The 13,723-nt window shown below is 47.8% G+C and overlaps 1 protein-coding gene across 1 annotated transcript in view; it reads left to right on the top strand.

Moving 5' to 3' along the window:
* Positions 1 to 13,723, top strand: part of CCDC33 (coiled-coil domain containing 33) — a 197,998-nt gene that overhangs the window by 145,591 nt on the left and 38,684 nt on the right. The window contains exon 17 of the mRNA XM_069765644.1: positions 2,874 to 2,962. Coding sequence (XP_069621745.1) covers positions 2,874 to 2,962 — 89 coding nt within the window. The remainder of the gene's footprint in view (positions 1 to 2,873; positions 2,963 to 13,723) is intronic.

Genomic DNA, 13,723 nt, shown 5'->3' with positions numbered 1-13,723 from the left:
TCAAAGCTCTTATGGGGATGTGTCCTCGCTGGACCACAGCTATCATGACTTCTTGGTCCACCCTCCGCCTACCACAGGCTGAACAATCACTTCCAACCCGTCAAGGTTGCAATGCATCCCCACTGGAAGGTATACTATAGTTTCTCGCTCAGGAGGCAGGATTACAGGTTCTTTACCAGGAACCCTGATGATCCCTACCGTCTGATAGGATGGCACACTCTTCTGCATCCCACAGACACGGATCAGTCATTGAAGGGCTTCTTGAGTAGGCTTATGTGTAGTAGCCTTCTTCCAATATTGAGGTCCCCGTTTGGTAAACATAATCTGATCGAGTTCACGTAGGATATTCATTCCCATTACTACAGGCACATCTTCATTGTTTGGCTCAAAGACTAGCAGGATCCCTTTTCTCCCCACTTCTTGCCCACAGATTCGAATATTCATCCACACGACCCCTGTGACCGGGATCGGTTGTTGGTTGGCAGCAAACAACCGGATCAATGTCTCTTTTTCTGGCTTGGCTAGGGCATGGAAATGCTGCTTGAAATACATTTCTGGCATAGTCTTCACTTGTGACCCAGTATCTATCAGACAATCCACTAGAACTCCCTCAAGTTCAGGAAGTAGGATGAGACACCCAGCAATCAAGTGTTCGTTATGATATGGAGCAGCCTCTCTCCTCGCCTCCCCCACAGAGTGCCGCACTACTGTGGGGGTTGGTAGTTTAACGGTGGTTTCCGCTGGCCTTGAGTATAGTTCCAACAGTCTCTGGCAAGGTGCCCCGTCCTCCACCATCCCAGCATTGGATGCCTCCTCCTCTCCGGGGGGCACCTCAAGCCTGTCCTCGTGCCTCCAAAGCCTGACAGGAGGGGGATTGCTCCCACTGATCCCTTATCGGTCAGGCCAAAGAATGGTTGCATGAGTACGGTGGGTCAGACTGTTGTAGTTTCCCCACTCTTCGCTCCATCTGGGTCAGTTTCTCTTGCACGTTAACAAGGGACCACTGCAAGTCTTGCACCACCTGGACCAGCACCTCCTGATGGTTTGGGTTCCCTCTGGTATTGGCGCCCTGGACACGCATCACCCCAGACGTGTAGCTTTCTTCTTTACTTCAGGCCACTGTTTCCACCAGGATTTGATGAAACGTAATAGCCGGATCTGCTCGGACCTGTTCTGACAGTGCTCGCCTCAAAGATGTGCTGTGCACTCCCAGAATGAATTGCTCCTGGAGTATCCGGTTTTTAGAGTCCATGCCGCCAAATCCGTCCGCCTTCTTTCTCTGCACCTCTGCTAACACTTCTTGCAGTGCTGTTGCATACTGAGAAATTTGTTGCGAAGGTGTCCGGCGCTAGCAGTCTCGCCGTAGATCTCTTCCAGGAACTTCACTAGCTCCTTCAGGATACTGCAGGTGAGTTCTGGTTGTAGGCAGACGTTTCTATGGGCTTCTCCATCTAGGGCAGTTAAAGCAATGTCCGCTTCAAGGTTTGGGCTGATGTTGTAAATCTTCAGGGTGCTTTGCAGCCGGGACACCCAGTCGGACAGTGGCAAATTATTGCCGTCAAACTTTGGTAGCACACTAAATATGGTGCCCATAGGGGGTGTCCTTGCAGGGGTTCCACCAATGCCCACAGCATCTCCATTAACATTCCCGCCATTGCTGTCTGCTCCCTCCATCTTGGTGACAGTACCCTGCTCGCAGCGCCACTTGAAGCGATGGTCGGGGGACCACCACGGTGCAGGAAGACTACCGTACATAAGATGAGGTGCAAACAACAAAGGGTAGATTTATTGGAAGGCAAGGAATGAAGAGGATGAGGAAGATGCAAACAGGAGTATGCAATGGCAAAAGATAATTTACAAGAGTTACATTCTTTAGCTTGTCCGTAAAATAGCACGGTGCTCCAATCTTTTACAGACTCAATATATGTCACACAAGTAAATGCAAATAATAAACAAAGAATAATGCTACTCTACGTATAACCTCCCTGGCATTTACTAGGCAGGCCTCACGGCTGCCGTGTTCTGAATATTGAAGCCTACGCTAGACCCTAACATGTGCACAAAACAGGAACAAACTCACGGTGATGTTGGGGACTCAGATCCAGTCCCAGGGGCCCCCAGCAGTCTAGTACTGTGGTGCGCACGGCTTTCTGCCAGCTCTGTGAAACGTGGTCTTCTCCTTTCTTCGGGGTCCTGGAGGTACTCCTGGAAACTGTAAATCCCTTTCTCGGTATCTTCGTGGCTTCTCAAACTCACACAGGACAGCCACTCTTGCTGCACCCAGAAAAGTCTGTCAAATTTCACAAGTTCACTCCGTTACAGGCCGTGGGTCCTCTCTTGCAGCAAACAGCACAAAGTTCTCTCTCCAGCAGCTTCAGTTCTCACACGCTGATCAGGCTCCACCCACACACTCTGCTCAGTCCAGGTCATTCACACAGTCTATTGCAGGGGAGAAGCAGAACATTCCATCACGCCAGACAAGGGGGTGTAGTCTCTTAAAGTGACAGCGTGTTCCTTACTGTCCATAACAGCACCACCCTCTTACATTCTCATGGCAAGTAAAAGAAAAAAAACTATGTACAGATGTGGAGGTACTGATTACTGTGCCACCCACCAGCATGGTGCAAATCCAAAATATAATAATTATAATGTAAAAAAAAAGATTTACAAGCAATGGATGTTTTTGTCTATTGATATTTTACACAAGCATCTCTAGGATCATCTACAATACATCTACAATACAGACCAATAGCCAAATGACAAATACCGGGGAAGTCCTTATCAATTAAAATTGCTTAATCTCTGATATTCACCGCAAATGACATGATACGAATCCAAGTATAATGGAATCCAATGTCCTTTTTTTCTTATAGTGACTATAAAGCAAAAACTGGCAAGTGAAACATCAGAGCTCCGCAGCATGAGAGACCGGATTCAGCAAATGCAGAATGAATTAGTAAGGGTAAGTATTATATTACAGGACTCAGTATCAGGAAGGAAGGCCAAAGTACATTGGGGCCGTTTGACTGGTGTAGCACATACTCGCGATACACTAGTCTTGGAGTCGAAGAGACGTCGAATTCATTAAGAGGAGCATGGCAATTAATTAATTTGCTGCCTCTTTTGAGTGGTGTACACCTTTGTGCGCCACGCCAGAAAATCAACTCCAGTCGAGGACTTGAGTAGCATTTCTGGCATTAATTATGCTTCAACATTCCATAAATCGGACAAGTGACATCACCCTGTCACAGCTCCTCCTCAGCTATGCTCCAGGTCATTACGAGTTCATAGACACCAAATATGTTTAGGTTATTTTTTTAAGTGGTAAAAAAAATTCCAAACTGTGCTAAAAAAAAAATTGTGCAATTTTCCAATACCCGTAGTGTCTTCATTTTTCATGATCTTGACTTGGATGAGGGTTTATTTTTTGCGCGCCCAACTGACGTTTTTAATGATACCATTATGGTCCAGATACATTCTTTTGATCGCCCTTTATTGCATTTTAATGCAATGTTGTGGCAACCAAAAAAACGTAATTCTGGCATTTTGAATTTTTTTCTCACTACGCCATTTAGTGATCAGGTTAATTCTTTTTTTTATTGATAGACCTGGTGATTCTGAACTTGGGCAATACCAAATATGTGTAGGTTTGATTTTTTTTTATTGTTTTATTTAGAATGGAGCAAAAGGGGGGTGAATTGAACTTTTATTTTATTTATTTTTTTCATATTTTTAAAACCTTTTTTTACTTTTGAAATGCTTCAATTGCCTCCATGAGAGGCTAGAAACTGGCACAACTCGATCGGCTCTGCTACATAGAGGCGATGCTCAGATCGCCCCTATGTAGTAGAATTACAGCATTGCTATGAGCACCAACCATAGGGTAGCACCCATAGCAATACGGCATCAACAACCATAGAGGTCTCCAGGAGACCTCTGGTTGTCATGTCGATGCACTGCTGACCCCCAATCACGTGACGGGGGTCAGCAGTGTGCGCATTTCCGGCCAGATGGCTGGAAGCGCTTGTTAAATGCCGCTGTCAGAGTTTGACAACGGCATATACTGTAACTATTTAATAGGCACGGACGGACCGCTCGCATCTATTGCGGGCACATTTCAGCTGTTGAAAACAGCTGACATGTCGCAGCTTTGAGGTGAGCTCCCCGCCGGAGACCACATCAAAGCAGGGGTACTGACATCGGATGTACTATTCCGTCCAAGGTCAGTAAGAGGTTAACACCATGACATAAGATCTACAGCCACCTGGTACAAGTAGACTCATGCAGTCCCTGTATTACATTTCAGCTGTATCCCACATTTAAAGAGAACCTGTCATCACGATTTTGTAAAGTAAAGATATGGCTTTAATGGCGCTGTTATACAGATTAAACATTTGGTGATGAAATCCACTTTGTTGTTCTTTAATGAGCATATGACTTTTTTTTACTAATTAGATTTTGGTGCACAGGGGCCAACTGTGCACTCGGTCTTCTCACCCTGTCCCGACTGCTCCGCGTGCCGACTTTACATTACAAAATTATGTTGACAGGTTCTCTTTAAGGCGCATGTACCTTGGTTGACCACAGCTGTTAAATGGATTTTTCACCCCAAAGGAAACTTTCAGCATGTAATACAGCTTATCAAATAACTAAGGCCGAATAAGCAATATTAGGATTCAGTTCTGCTTTGTGGTTCGAGCCGTTGTCACATCACTGTAGGAATGTGAGTTGCACTAGATTGTAGTCAGGTTCGGACTAGATTTTCATCCACTTTTCTCAGAAGAACATTGAGAGAAGATGATGAGAATCTATTCAGCCCATAACTGCAATTGTGGAAATCACATACCTACAGTTACATGACTGCGGGGGAAAACCATTTTACCGGCTGCAGTCTGCTGGTATAAATGCACCTTTTTCTTGTCCAAGATAATTGATGAAGTCAAATAACTGGGAAACCAATGTTTACTAGAGTTGAGCGACCTTGACCTTTTTAGAGTCGAGCCGGGTTTCGCGAAACCCGACTATCTCAAAAGTCGGGTCGAGTGAAATCGGCCGATTATGACGTAAAGTCGGGATCGACCGAAACACGAAACCCAATGCAAGTCAATGGGGCATCATAGTCGGCAGTGAGTGGGGGCCAGGAAAACACCTAGAGTGCCCATTTTAATGTCAAAACCATCCATTGTTCTTAATGAAGCTTGTCAAGCGTAATTTACCTTATAATAATTGGAAGGCATTTGAAATTGGGGGTCATTTGGCTAAAGTTGTGGTGGGTAGGGCTGGTTCAAGTAATTAGTGGGCCCAGGAAATCTGGACCACGTCACGGCAGTGGAGCAGGGAGAGGTAAGTATTTCAACTTTGCAAGTGCTGTGAACCTGAGCAAGCAGGGGGGGCCCACTCGTTGGCATTGGCACTGGCACAGGGCCCCTCAAAGTACAGCGGTGTGTTTGCACGGCGGGGGCGCCTCCCACCGGCAGCAACACTTTTGCGTACCATGAGAGGCCCTGTGCCAGTGACGTCGCCAACTAGTATTCCTCCCCCCACCTGATAAAGGAACCTGCACTTTCATCTGCACCTTCCTGTTTGTCCCCGTGTAAGGTGGTATGGTATGCGGGAAGGGGGACCTGACTTTCAGCAGGGTCACAATCTTGCAGTGTAGCGTGCACGGGAAATGTTGCGTTATGGGTCAATGTACCAGCAGACTCATCTATCACTGGCTGGGCAATGGGCAGGATGAGGAGGAAACACAGATATAGGCCCAAAGAATAAAGTGGGCTAAATGCAGTTCAAAATTGGTAACACAGGACTAATCAGGGGGCATTGCAGTGGAGGACAACTGGAATGAGAGGCTGACACAGAGAGTAGGCCCAAATCAGTAAGTAGTCGAAATGCAGTTCAAAATTGGCAACAGTAGTAAACAGGCGGCACAGCTTTGTTCAGTGGAGGAGAACAGCAAGGAGTGGCAGACACCGATAGTAGGCCCCAACCCAACTAGTAGGCCAAATGCAGTCTAACATTAACAACTACTTAACGAGCGCCTGAAAACGGAATTTCAGGACAGGAAACCAGGAGAACAGCAAGGAGCGGCAGACACCGATAGTAGGCCCCAAACCAACTAGTACGCCAAATGCAGTTGTTCCGTTTAACCACAATTTAATGAGAGCCTGAAGATAGAAGTTCAGGAAAGGCAACCTGGAGAACACCTTGGAGTGGAACACACCATCTCTCTACACCCCATACCCAATTTGTAGGTCTAATGCAGCATAGTGTCCAACAACTACTAAACGAGAGCATGATGATCGAAGCATTGGCGAGGAAACCTGGGGAACACCTTGGAGTGGAACACACCATCTCTCTACACCCCATACCCAATTTGTAGGCCTAATGCAGCGTAGTTTCCAACAACTACTAAACGAGAGCATGATGATCGAAGCATTGGCGAGGAAACCTGGGGAACACCTTGGAGTGGAACACACCATCTCTCTACAGTGGAACACACCATCTCTCTACACCCCATACCCAATTTGTAGGCCTAATGCAGCGTAGTTTCCAACAACTACTAAACGAGAGCCGGAAGATCGAAGCAATGGAGAGGAAACCTGGGGAACACCTTGGAGTGTAACACACCATCTCTCTACACCCCATACCCAATTTGTAGGCCTAATGCAGCGTAGTTTCCAACAACTACTAAACGAGAGCCGGAAGATCGAAGCAATGGAGAGGAAACCTGGGGAACACCTTGGAGTGGAACACACCATCTCTCTACAGTGGAACACACCATCTCTCTACACCCCATACCCAATTTGTAGGCCTAATGCAGCGTAGTTTCCAACAACTACTAAACGAGAGCCGGAAGATCAAAGCTCAGGAAAGGCAACCTGGGGAACACCTTGGAGTGGAACACACCATCTCTCTACACCCCATACCCAATTTGTAGGCCCAATGCAGCGTAGTTTCCAACAACTACTAAACGAGAGCCGGAAGATCGAAGCTCAGGAAAGGCAACCTGGGGAACACCTTGGAGTGTAACAAACCCTCTCTCTACACCACGGAAGGGCTGATTCTTAGGAAGGAAGGCTGTCGGAAAGAAGCAGGGCGCGTCCGAGGGTGATTATATTCTTATTAGGTATATACTCACCCTCGGACGCGCCCTGCTTCTTTATTTGTAATGAATGTTTATTTGCAATGTGGTTTTGACTTACTCTATTTTTTTGGTAAATAATGATTTTATTATTTTCATTGTTTTGCATCTTCTTGGCAATAATATAAAGAAGACGCGACAGGACAACACTCGGTGGATGCCATATCTGTGTTTAAAATTGAAAAAACCTTTCAGTTAACTACTTGCAGGAGAAAGTTATTGTAGCTGGTGGCCATTTTTAGTACTGTACCAGATTTTTGTTGTATGTGTTTGTTTTTAATGTTAAAATGTCTGCATTTGATATCTCTCCAGTATTTTCTTTTTTATAAGCAAAATACTTATTTTTATATTTTCTGATGTTGGTTCCAGGGGTACACGGGCAGCAGTGGTGTGGTCAGTGGAGGCCTAGTGGAAGGAGTGACCGCAGACAGGCATCGAAGGCCTAAAATAATAACACATGGCTGTAGGCAATTTTAAATTGGTTCCAGGGGTACACGGGCAGCAGTGGTGTGGTCATTGGAGGCCTAGTGGAAGGAGTGACCGCAGACAGGCATCGAAGGCCTAAAATAATAACACATGGCTGTAGGCAATTTTAAATTGGTTCCAGGGGTACACGGGCAGCAGTGCCCTGGTCAGTGTAGTAGTAGTTGAAAGAATGGACCGCAGACAGGCATCGAAGGCCTAAAATAAAAAAATTGGGCTGGCTGTAGGCAATTTTAAATTGGTTCCAGGGGTACACGGGCAGCAGTGGTGTGGTCAGTGGAGGCCTAGTGGAAGGAGTGACCGCAGACAGGCATCGAAGGCCTAAAATAATAACACATGGCTGTAGGCAATTTTAAATTGGTTCCAGGGGTACACGGGCAGCAGTGGTGTGGTCAGTGGAGGCCTAGTGGAAGGAGTGACCGCAGACAGGCATCGAAGGCCTAAAATAATAACACATGGCTGTAGGCAATTTTAAATTGGTTCCAGGGGTACACGGGCAGCAGTGGTGTGGTCAGTGGAGGCCTAGTGGAAGGAGTGACCGCAGACAGGCATCGAAGGCCTAAAATAATAACACATGGCTGTAGGCAATTCTAAATTGGTTCCAGGGGTACACGGGCAGCAGTGGTGTGGTCATTGGAGGCCTAGTGGATGGAGTGACCGCAGACAGGCATCGAAGGCCTAAAATAATAACACATGGCTGTAGGCAATTTTCAATTGGTTCCAGGGGTACACGGGCAGCAGTGCCCTGGTCAGTGTAGTAGTAGTTGAAAGAATGGACCGCAGACAGGCATCGAAGGCCTAAAATAAAAAAATTGGGCTGGCTGTAGGCAATTTTAAATTGGTTCCAGGGGTACACGGGCAGCAGTGATGTGGTCAGTGGAGGTCTAGTGGAAGGAGTGACCGCAGACAGGCATCGAAGGCCTAAAATAATAACACATGGCTGTAGGCAATTTTAAATTGGTTCCAGGGGTACACGGGCAGCAGTGGTGTGGTCAGTGGAGGCCTAGTGGAAGGAGTGACCGCAGACAGGCATCGAAGGCCTAAAATAATAACACATGGCTGTAGGCAATTTTAAATTGGTTCCAGGGGTACACGGGCAGCAGTGGTGTGGTCAGTGGAGGCCTAGTGGAAGGAGTGACCACAGACAGGCATCGAAGGCCTAACATAATAACACATGGCTGTAGGCAATTTTAAATTGGTTCCAGGGGTACACGGGCAGCAGTGCCCTGGTCAGTGTAGTAGTAGTTGAAAGAATGGACCGCAGACAGGCATCGAAGGCCTAAAATTAAAAAATTGGGCTGGCTGTAGGCAATTTTAAATTGGTTCCAGGGGTACACGGGCAGCAGTGGTGTGGTCAGTGGAGGCCTAGTGGAAGGAGTGACCGCAGACAGGCATCGAAGGCCTAAAATAATAACACATGGCTGTAGGCAATTTTAAATTGGTTCCAGGGGTACACGGGCAGCAGTGGTGTGGTCAGTGGAGGCCTAGTGGAAGGAGTGACCACAGACAGGCATCGAAGGCCTAAAATAATAACACATGGCTGTAGGCAATTTTAAATTGGTTCCAGGGGTACACGGGCAGCAGTGTAGTAGTAGTTGAAAGAATGGACCGCAGACAGGCATCGAAGGCCTAAAATTAAAAAATTGGGCTGGCTGTAGGCAATTTTAAATTGGTTCCAGGGGTACACGGGCAGCAGTGGTGTGGTCAGTGGAGGCCTAGTGGAAGGAGTGACCGCAGACAGGCATCGAAGGCCTAAAATAATAACACATGGCTGTAGGCAATTTTAAATTGGTTCCAGGGGTACACGGGCAGCAGTGGTGTGGTCAGTGGAGGCCTAGTGGAAGGAGTGACCACAGACAGGCATCGAAGGCCTAAAATAATAACACATGGCTGTAGGCAATTTTAAATTGGTTCCAGGGGTACACGGGCAGCAGTGCCCTGGTCAGTGTAGTAGTAGTTGAAAGAATGGACCGCAGACAGGCATCGACGGCCTAAAATTAAAAAATTGGGCTGGCTGTAGGAAATTTTAAATTGGTTCCAGGGGTACACGGGCAGCAGTGGTGTGGTCAGTGGAGGCCTAGTGGAAGGAGTGACCGCAGACAGGCATCGAAGGCCTAAAATAATAACACATGGCTGTAGGCAATTTTAAATTGGTTCCAGAGGTACACGGGCAGCAGTGGTGTGGTCATTGGAGGTCTAGTGGAAGGAGTGACCGCAGACAGGCATCGAAGGCCTAAAATAATAACACATGGCTGTAGGCAATTTTAAATTGGTTCCAGGGGTACACGGGCAGCAGTGCCCTGGTCAGTGTAGTAGTAGTTGAAAGAATGGACCGCAGACAGGCATCGAAGGCCTAAAATAAAAAAATTGGGCTGGCTGTAGGCAATTTTAAATTGGTTCCAGGGGTACACGGGCAGCAGTGGTGTGGTCAGTGGAGGCCTAGTGGAAGGAGTGACCGCAGACAGGCATCGAAGGCCTAAAATAATAACACATGGCTGTAGGCAATTTTAAATTGGTTCCAGGGGTACACGGGCAGCAGTGGTGTGGTCAGTGGAGGCCTAGTGGAAGGAGTGACCGCAGACAGGCATCGAAGGCCTAAAATAATAACACATGGCTGTAGGCAATTTTAAATTGGTTCCAGGGGTACACGGGCAGCAGTGGTGTGGTCAGTGGAGGCCTAGTGGAAGGAGTGACCGCAGACAGGCATCGAAGGCCTAAAATAATAACACATGGCTGTAGGCAATTCTAAATTGGTTCCAGGGGTACACGGGCAGCAGTGGTGTGGTCAGTGGAGGCCTAGTGGAAGGAGTGACCACAGACAGGCATCGAAGGCCTAAAATAATAACACATGGCTGTAGGCAATTTTCAATTGGTTCCAGGGGTACACGGGCAGCAGTGCCCTGGTCAGTGTAGTAGTAGTTGAAAGAATGGACCGCAGACAGGCATCGAAGGCCTAAAATAAAAAAATTGGGCTGGCTGTAGGCAATTTTAAATTGGTTCCAGGGGTACACGGGCAGCAGTGGTGTGGTCATTGGAGGCCTAGTGGAAGGAGTGACCGCAGACAGGCATCGAAGGCCTAAAATAATAACACATGGCTGTAGGCAATTTTCAATTGGTTCCAGGGGTACACGGGCAGCAGTGCCCTGGTCAGTGTAGTAGTAGTTGAAAGAATGGACCGCAGACAGGCATCGAAGGCCTAAAATAAAAAAATTGGGCTGGCTGTAGGCAATTTTAAATTGGTTCCAGGGGTACACGGGCAGCAGTGGTGTGGTCAGTGGAGGCCTAGTGGAAGGAGTGACCGCAGACAGGCATCGAAGGCCTAAAATAATAACACATGGCTGTAGGCAATTTTAAATTGGTTCCAGGGGTACACGGGCAGCAGTGCCCTGGTCAGTGTAGTAGTAGTTGAAAGAATGGACCGCAGACAGGCATCGAAGGCCTAAAATAAAAAAATTGGGCTGGCTGTAGGCAATTTTAAATTGGTTCCAGAGGTACACGGGCAGCAGTGGTGTGGTCAGTGGAGGCCTAGTGGAAGGAGTGACCGCAGACAGGCATCGAAGGCCTAAAATAATAACACATGGCTGTAGGCAATTTTCAATTGGTTCCAGGGGTACACGGGCAGCAGTGCCCTGGTCAGTGTAGTAGTAGTTGAAAGAATGGACCGCAGACAGGCATCGAAGGCCTAAAATAAAAAAATTGGGCTGGCTGTAGGCAATTTTAAATTGGTTCCAGGGGTACACGGGCAGGAGTGGTGTGGTCAGTGGAGGCCTAGTGGAAGGAGTGACCGCAGACAGGCATCGAAGGCCTAAAATAATAACACATGGCTGTAGGCAATTTTAAATTGGTTCCAGGGGTACACGGGCAGCAGTGCCCTGGTCAGTGTAGTAGTAGTTGAAAGAATGGACCGCAGACAGGCATCGAAGGCCTAAAATAAAAAAATTGGGCTGGCTGTAGGCAATTTTAAATTGGTTCCAGGGGTACACGGGCAGCAGTGATGTGGTCAGTGGAGGCCTAGTGGAAGGAGTGACCGCAGACAGGCATCGAAGGCCTAAAATAATAACACATGGCTGTAGGCAATTTTAAATTGGTTCCAGGGGTACACGGGCAGCAGTGGTGTGGTCAGTGGAGGCCTAGTGGAAGGAGTGACCACAGACAGGCATCGAAGGCCTAAAATAATAACACATGGCTGTAGGCAATTTTAAATTGGTTCCAGGGGTACACGGGCAGCAGTGCCCTGGTCAGTGTAGTAGTAGTTGAAAGAATGGACTGCAGACAGGCATCGAAGGCCTAAAATAAAAAAATTGGGCTGGCTGTAGGCAATTTTAAATTGGTTCCAGGCGTACACGGGCAGCAGTGGTGTGGTCAGTGGAGGCCTAGTGGAAGGAGTGACCGCAGACAGGCATCGAAGGCCTAAAATAATAACACATGGCTGTAGGCAATTCTAAATTGGTTCCAGGGGTACACGGGCAGCAGTGGTGTGGTCAGTGGAGGCCTAGTGGAAGGAGTGACCGCAGACAGGCATCGAAGGCCTAAAATAATAACACATGGCTGTAGGCAATTCTAAATTGGTTCCAGGGGTACACGGGCAGCAGTGGTGTGGTCAGTGGAGGCCTAGTGGAAGGAGTGACCGCAGACAGGCATCGAAGGCCTAAAATAATAACACATGGCTGTAGGCAATTTTAAATTGGTTCCAGGGGTACATGGGCAGCAGTGGTGTGGTCATTGGAGGCCTAGTGGAAGGAGTGACCGCAGACAGGCATCGAAGGCCTAAAATAATAACACATGGCTGTAGGCAATTTTAAATTGGTTCCAGGGGTACACGGGAAGCAGTGCCCTGGTCAGTGTAGTAGTAGTTGAAAGAATGGACCGCAGACAGGCATCGAAGGCCTAAAATTAAAAAATTGGGCTGGCTGTAGGCAATTTTAAATTGGTTCCAGGGGTACACGGGCAGCAGTGGTGTGGTCAGTGGAGGCCTAGTGGAAGGAGTGACCGCAGACAGGCATCGAAGGCCTAAAATAATAACACATGGCTGTAGGCAATTTTAAATTGGTTCCAGGGGTACACGGGCAGCAGTGGTGTGGTCAGTGGAGGCCTAGTGGAAGGAGTGACCGCAGACAGGCATCGAAGGCCTAAAATAATAACACATGGCTGTAGGCAATTTTAAATTGGTTCCAGGGGTACACGGGCAGCAGTGCCCTGGTCAGTGTAGTAGTAGTTGAAAGAATGGACCGCAGACAGGCATCGAAGGCCTAAAATTAAAAGATTGGGCTGGCTGTAGGCAATTTTAAATTGGTTCCAGGGGTACACGGGCAGCAGTGGTGTGGTCAGTGGAGGCCTAGTGGAAGGAGTGACCGCAGACAGGCATCGAACGCCTAAAATAATAACACATGGCTGTAGGCAATTTTCAATTGGTTCCAGGGGTACACGGGCAGCAGTGCCCTGGTCAGTGTAGTAGTAGTTGAAAGAATGGACCGCAGACAGGCATCGAAGGCCTAAAATAAAAAAATTGGGCTGGCTGTAGGCAATTTTAAATTGGTTCCAGGGGTACACGGGCAGCAGTGGTGTGGTCAGTGGAGGCCTAGTGGAAGGAGTGACCGCAGACAGGCATCGAAGGCCTAAAATAATAACACATGGCTGTAGGCAATTTTAAATTGGTTCCAGGGGTACAAGGGCAGCAGTGGTGTGGTCAGTGGAGGCCTAGTGGAAGGAGTGACCGCAGACAGGCATCGAAGGCCTAAAATAATAACACATGGCTGTAGGCAATTTTAAATTGGTTCCAGGGGTACACGGGCAGCAGTGGTGTGGTCAGTGGAGGCCTAGTGGAAGGAGTGACCGCAGACAGGCATCGAAGGCCTAAAATAATAACACATGGCTGTAGGCAATTCTAAATTGGTTCCAGGGGTACACGGGCAGCAGTGGTGTGGTCAGTGGAGGCCTAGTGGAAGGAGTGACCACAGACAGGCATCGAAGGCCTAAAATAATAACACATGGCTGTAGGCAATTCTAAATTGGTTCCAGGGGTACACGGGCAGCAGTGGTGTGGTCAGTGGAGGCCTAGTGGAAGGAGTGACCGCAGACAGGCATCGAAGGCCTAAAATA

The sequence above is a fragment of the Ranitomeya imitator genome, chromosome 4 (genome assembly GCF_032444005.1).
Source record: "Ranitomeya imitator isolate aRanImi1 chromosome 4, aRanImi1.pri, whole genome shotgun sequence".
Classification (NCBI taxonomy): Eukaryota; Metazoa; Chordata; class Amphibia; order Anura; family Dendrobatidae; genus Ranitomeya; species Ranitomeya imitator.
This window is presented reverse-complemented; position numbering and strand designations above follow the sequence as displayed.